General features: G+C 45.3%; 1 protein-coding gene across 3 annotated transcripts in view; it reads left to right on the top strand.

The window, feature by feature from the left end:
- Positions 1-6,693, top strand: part of LIMCH1 (LIM and calponin homology domains 1) — a 114,652-nt gene that overhangs the window by 89,689 nt on the left and 18,270 nt on the right. For all 3 annotated transcript variants that reach the window (XM_009332439.1, XM_009332438.1, XM_009332437.1), the window contains 3 exons: positions 1,783-1,876; positions 4,297-4,469; positions 5,132-5,237. In XM_009332439.1, the coding sequence (XP_009330714.1) occupies positions 1,783-1,876; positions 4,297-4,469; positions 5,132-5,237 (373 nt within the window). The remainder of the gene's footprint in view (positions 1-1,782; positions 1,877-4,296; positions 4,470-5,131; positions 5,238-6,693) is intronic.

Below are 6,693 nucleotides of genomic sequence, written 5' to 3'. Positions count from 1 at the left end.
GGATGAGAGGAAATGGCCTCAAATTGTACCAGGGGAAGTTTAGATCAGATATTAGGAAAAATTTATTCACCAAAAGGGTTGTGAAGCATTGGAACAGGCTGCCCAGGGAAGTGGTTAAGTCACCATCCCTGGAGGTATTTAAAAGACATGTAGATGTGGTGCTTAGGGACATGGTTTAGTGGTGGACTTGGCAGTGTTAGGCTTATGGTTGGACTCGATGATCTTAAGGGTCTTTTCCAACCTAAATGATTCTGTGATTTTATGATTCTGTGTGTCCCCATGCCTTGCCTGGGGTGGAGGATTTTGGTGGGCAGAGGTGAGGGTGCAGTGGAAAGCACCAGGCGGTGGGGAGGACAGCGAGTAGCCAGCCCCAGCAGGCGCCAGAGGAGATGTACTGCCACTTCTAGAGGCTCATGGCTGTGATCTGGTGCCTGTCCTGCTGCGAGTGGCGGCACAGCCCCTGGCAGCCGGGGCTCCTGTTGTTCCTGGCACTGCTCACTGCCTGCTGAGCTTGCCCATGTCGCTGCCCCTGGCCACGGCTCCACACCGGTCCCCACCATTTCCTCCCAGGGCATCTTCCCAGATATGTTCCCTGCCTCTCTCCGGAGTATGCCTCCTTCCAGAGAGAAGAGAGGCAGGGATTCCTGAGCGCTGCCAACAGCAAAGCTCTCTGGAGCCAAAGTGTGTCCACAGGCGTTGGTGTCCTGTTGGCACTGCCAGCAGACGTCCCTGATGACCGAGCTGTGAGAGCCCAGGTCTGCTCTTCGTGGGGCATGGACAGATGAGGGGCTGTAGGCTCATGTGGGTCTGTGGGGGTGGGAAACAGGATCCGTGCAGAACATGGAGGTCTGAATCCGGCCACCAGAAAAGAGGAAGTTTAATCAGATTTTCCTCCCTTGCAGCTGTTAATAAGATAGAGGGGTGGGAGAAAGACAGGAAAGTGAGTCTACAATAGGCTAATTCTGAAATATGTTACTTTTTATTTCTAAAAGTAGTCTGCTTTTTTTATTTTCCTCTGTTGAATGTGCCATTTTCTAGATCTTTCATGCATTAGAAGCACTGTGCAGCAGCTGATCGGTTTGCTGCAGATTTTTCTTGATTTGCCTACTGGGAAAGCAGATATATGGTGGAAGCTGCTAAACAGATCAGCTGAAGTGCTACCCTTGTTTTGACAGTGTGGTTTTAACTCTGCAACAGCCTTGCCCTGTGTCAGGAAGCTGGCTTTTCAAAGGGATTTGGATTATTGGCTCGATATGCTCTCACCATATTTTTTCAGTCCTCTCTTACTAGTGTTTCAAGTATTTCATTACCTTTAATACTGACTCTGGCTTTTCCCTTCAGATAACGGATTGTTTAGACAACCGTGAAATAAAGGAAGTATTTAATTACTTTGCCACTTTTCAAACCCTAGTATGTGCTGTGTATTCACTAATGCATACGTTTTTGTGTTATTCTGGAAGAGGAAACTAGGGGTGAAATGTATGCTTATCTCCAGCTAACACAATCCAAGATATCCTACAATTTTAAAAGCTTGTAGGAGCTATTCCAAACCAACTGCATGATGGTTGCTGATGAACGGTTTGAAAAGGAGATTAAAGCCCAGTGATTCAACACCCGAGCAGCACGTACTGCTCTGAAACGTACTCCCCAGCTCCCTGCTGAGCTCTGAACCAGTCTGGTTCAAACACATTACAAAGAAGCAGCAAGTACTGCCTTGAGGAATTAACACATACTTTTATTTCCACTGTACTCACTGTGTTTCTACTGCATTATTCTCTGCAGGCCTCACCGGTGGAAGCAGATAGAGCCGCCAGCAAACAGGTCGAGGCTAGCCCTGGAAGTGCAGGACCTGTGAGCCCGGTGTGCCCGTCCCCAGGTGGGTTGTTGCTGCTGCCCTTCCCCCTGCCCTTGCCCACCCCGCGCTGGGGTTTAGGCCCAGCCTGCAGCAGGAGTCCGATAAGTGCATCTGCAGCGGCACCAAGAGGGTTTATTAGAAAATGCAGAAGATATCGGATATCTTGACATAAGAAAGACATTTTTTACAGTAAGGCTGATCATTCAGTGCAACAACCTCCCCGGGATATGGTGGAGTCCCCATGGCTGGAGGTTTTCAAGGTGTGACTGAACAGGGTGCTAGATAATCTCATCCAGGCTCCCTTTGCCACAAAAGGTGGGACCAGATGACCTTTCGAGGTCCCTTCCAACCTGGGCTGTTCTGTCATTCTGTGGTTGAAATGACACACCTGACTGCACGTTGCTTGGGATGTGAGTTGTCTGCTTTGCCGCTTGTGTGTGAAAAGCTGGTGCCACAGCGTGCTGTAACCAGAAAGCAATCAGAGCAGAAACTATCAGTCAGTAATAGCTTCTGTTTAACACTTTTTTTTTCCCCCAAGACATTAAGAAATGGGGAAGGAGGATAAGAAGGGGCACTTCAGTCCTCGTAGGGGCTTTAAATGGACAATATTGTGCACACTCCTGATTTTCTGCTTTAAAGCCTTTATGCGTGATTCCTAATCTGGGGAAAGGAATTTGCTGGTAAAATTTGAAGCTATTTTCCTTAAAAGGGTTTTTCTGAAACATTACCTTTGAGTAGGCATTTTATCTAATGCCTGCTGTCATACTAAGTTCATAGGGTTTTTTTGTTGCTCGTTTTTTAAAATGGGTCTATCAAAGTTCGGCTTGGTATGGGTAACTGAAAAGTACTATTTAAAGTAGGTATTTAAATGAGACCTCTGGCTGTAATTGGTATATAAGCATAGTGCTCCTATTTGTTGGGGATAAATGTGACTTAAACAATTGAGCTTTACCCTCAAATATCAGTGGGGTACCATTCCCCCAAGATGAGAAGCATATCCAGCCTTTTCTTGATGTGCTGCAAGACTGTGAAGCACATGGGCTGTTAGCAAGGGCTCATCAGCTGACTTAATTACTTTGGCTCATAGATGCCAAAGCACAGAGGTTAACGACCTTGAATTGCACCTGGCAGGTAATGTAGAAGCTGCAATCTTGTGGTGAACCAACCAAATTCTCCTCTCGAGTCAGCAGTGATGAGCTGGTGAAACTTGTCTACAAATCACAAAGCTACCTTGTGATCATAGGCTCCACACCTGTGAGAAATGCTAAACTTTAAGTATTGATAGCAAAGTTTAATATTGGCTGGCAAGGAAAACTGAGATAGCATTGCAAAAATTGAAATGGTAAAGGAACATGGGTTTTCATTATGTCTGCTTTGTAGGGATAGATGTGGTCCAAACTGTGACACCTTCTTGTAGAATAAGCAACCTCCTTTGCTGTTCAGTACAAGCCAGATACTTCCATGCTGTGACCCCTATGCCACTAATGGTGTGGGAGCTGCTCCAAAGTGGTGTGCATCTGCCTGGCAGCAGGACCAACTCTTGTCTCTGCTCACATGCAGGTTCTTAGTGGAGCCTTGGGGTGCATCTCTTCCTTAGCTCACTCTCCTAGCCTGTCAACAAGGTACATTTGGAAGCTGCTGCTGTGGTTGTTTTCGGGACAGGATCTGAAGCTGAGATTCTGTTTTAGGAAGTTAGAGAGAGATGTCTGGGTGCTTGTGCACTGTCTGGGATGCTGGAAACTGCTCTGCTTCCAGTGGTGGTACCAGCTGACAGTAGTTTAGCTGACACAGTCCTCAGCTATAGGCCTGTGCATTCCTGGTCCCTTCTCCCATAAACCAGCATCAACTTACTGTTTTTTTTAAGAACTGAATGACAACTAGGTTATTCCAGTCCAAGGCTTCCTGTTAGCACAGTTTGTTTGCTGTGTGATGTTTGACTGCCCTGGTTTAGTGGAAACAGGCAAGCTGCAATATCCTCCAGTGCTGACAGTGAGACCATGTTAATTGTGATATAGCTACTTGTCTGGGTAGCTTCTTAGGATAAGATTCATCACATAACTTCAGTAAAGAGATCAGCGTGCCTCAGTAGGCACGTTGTAGGCTACAGCTCATCTCAGCCAAAGAGGAGTGTCTGAAATAGTTTGGGTGACTCTTCCCCAAGAACTGCCTCTCTGTCTTCGTTGACGATGAAGGGTGTCCCATGATGCCCAAGTCAAGTGTAAGCACCTACATTTTGTCAGGTGAATTTCACCCTTAAAGCCTTGTCTTCTCTGAGAGATTAATTTTACCTGTGTTGAAGAAAGAAGATTGTTTTTTCAAAACATACAGTTTATGGGCTCATAGTATATCCAGTAAGAAATTGGATTGTAAGAAATAGGTCTACGTTTTATTTGAAAAAATGTCTTAACCTTGCAACATTATTTCTTGTATGTGTGGATTAGGTTCAGATCAAAAGCAATTCAAGTCAACTGCAGCTTGTGCCAGCCCTGTTGTGAAGAGATTAGAATTTCTTCCCAGTCCTTTCCCTTCAGAGGAAGCTGCTTCAAGTGAGAAAGATGTGAAGAAACCTGAAATGGAGCAGCAGAAGGAAGCAGAGCTTCCTGCTACACCGGAGGTACATATGGGCAAGAAAGAGAGAGAGTGGAAAACAAAATAAAAAAAGAAGAAAGATCTCACACGGAAATGTTTATTGTGCAAATTGGTATTTTTCTCTACATAATGTCACTTCAGGAGTTCATTCAAAACAATCTGCCAGGGAATGACCCTGGAGGATGGTTTCTGTGCCAAATCCTATGGTCATCAGAGAGTTCCCCCTCCGAAGGAACTCCCCAGTGTCTGCTTGTAGCATTTGAACCTGTAAACTGGCTGGAGCAGAAATGAGAACTTAACCTGCAAACCCCAGTCCCACCGTGTGTCGGGAGGGCAGAGTATCCAGAAGGTGTAGACAGTGGAGCTTACCCTCGTAGTCCCCTTGAAGTGCTGAACAAGTGCAGGTGGTGGCAAATGGCCACAACCATACTGTTCTGTCAGGTAAGTTAGATGTTGTTCCTGGGTTAGGATCAGCTTTGGTGTGCAGAGCAGTGTGAATGTCAACAACAAACAGCTACCGGTTATTGCCAGGACTTCAGTACTGCAACTCCATGTTGTAATTCCGGAGATAGAGGCTTCATCTTTGATAATGTTGATTCAGAAAATAAGTAGAAAGGGTTTAAGTTAACCTTTGATTGAACCTGCTGATTTTGGAATGCTATTTTCTGCTCCCAAACGTCTGAACAGGTGATGAAACCAAAAGCCCTGGAACAAGAGGGGAGTGTAGTATTGCCATTTTTAAAGAAACTACCTGAGACCAGCCAAGTTACTCTGCAGAATTCTGGCCTACAAGGTGAGCAAACAGCATTTGGAGAACTCAGCTGGACAGTTAACTGGATATGTGTGTGTGGTGTTCAGGGAGAAGTGCCTAATCAACGACCTGGATTTAGGTTTTGGAGCTAAAATGGTTATTTTCTAGTTGCATCTGATTGTATTGGTAGTGTGGCTTCTGTGATGCAAAGGACTCTTCTGGCTGTTGCCCTTAAACACAACAGCAGAACTGTGACACAATAGAGGGGGGGCAGGGAGAGCCCTATCTTGCACTTACCTGGCCTAGCAATAAAAGCTGTATTATATCAATGAGTATTATATTTTATTAGTACTGCTGCTCACAAATGAATATGGCTTAGCAATTGGTTTTATCTCACAGTAAAAACTTCTGGAGATGAATTTGGCACTCAGCTGCTCATGTGGAGCTCCTTTTCATAGATGAACAATACGCATATCTGGCCACATCCCTCAATTTGACCTGTGCCCATCACGAGTTCTTGCAAAGCAGAACTTTTTTTTTTTTGCCTTCATGACAAAGTTATGCTTGAGATTGATAATGTTTAGTAGTTTGATTTTATATTGATTTTAGAGATGCATATATGTAGGTATTGTGAAAGAAAGAGAGAGAGAAAAATCATCTGAAGTTTTCTTCCCCCTGAGAACTTACTAGGTTGTTAGTTTATGTATAGGTAATACATAATGATTATCCTAATGTTTTCAAGATTGAAACTACTGAAGGTGATCCACTCTGGAAAACAGGATTGTCTGAAAGAGAATAGAAGTCTCACTTGTTTTAAGTGCAGGGGGTGCTTTCCAAACAGGCTTTGAGAACAGTATCATTTTATGTTAGGCACGAATCAATCCGAACATCAAGTAACAGGTTGTAGGTCTCTCACCTATTTTCTGAGTGATGCTGAAACACTTGGCTGCTCTCTAGTGTTCACAGCACGTAAAGCACTGAAAGGATCACATAATCCTTTAAAATGTGTATCTGCAATAGGAATGAATGCGAGCACCATGCAAAGACTGGAAGGAGTGGCTGCCCTTGACTAGCATTAGTTTACTAGAGCTCTCATGTAAGGTCAGGTGCCATGTTACAACAGTAGCATTTATATACGGGCAGTCCATGAGATCTGCAGGTCCGTTGTAACCTAGCTGCGATGGGCCAAAGCGATTGTAGTCAAAATCGTTCTTGTGGCCGAGGTGGCTGGGGTCTGAGAGTCCATCATCGCCTTTGACCACGCTGTGTTTCTTATTTTGTCTCCGTGCCGTTGCCTGCAGAGCCGCCCCGTGGGGCTGCGGTTCCGCTTAGGGTTCGCAACAACTGGCGGCGCTCACAGTTTTTCTCGCAGTCAGGTAAATGCGGAGCTAAGACCAGCTTCAGCCCTTCTGCTGCCTCCAGTCGTAGGTGTCTTTGGACGTGGGGCTGGGGTGAAAGCTGATGATCACGGGGACTTGTTCTACCTCTCGCTTTCGTA

The sequence above is a fragment of the Pygoscelis adeliae genome, unplaced genomic scaffold (genome assembly GCF_000699105.1).
Source record: "Pygoscelis adeliae isolate BGI_AS28 unplaced genomic scaffold, ASM69910v1 Scaffold59, whole genome shotgun sequence".
Lineage (NCBI taxonomy): Eukaryota > Metazoa > Chordata > Aves > Sphenisciformes > Spheniscidae > Pygoscelis > Pygoscelis adeliae.
The sequence above is the reverse complement of the archived record's forward strand: the minus strand, read 5'-3'. Positions and strand labels throughout refer to the sequence as shown.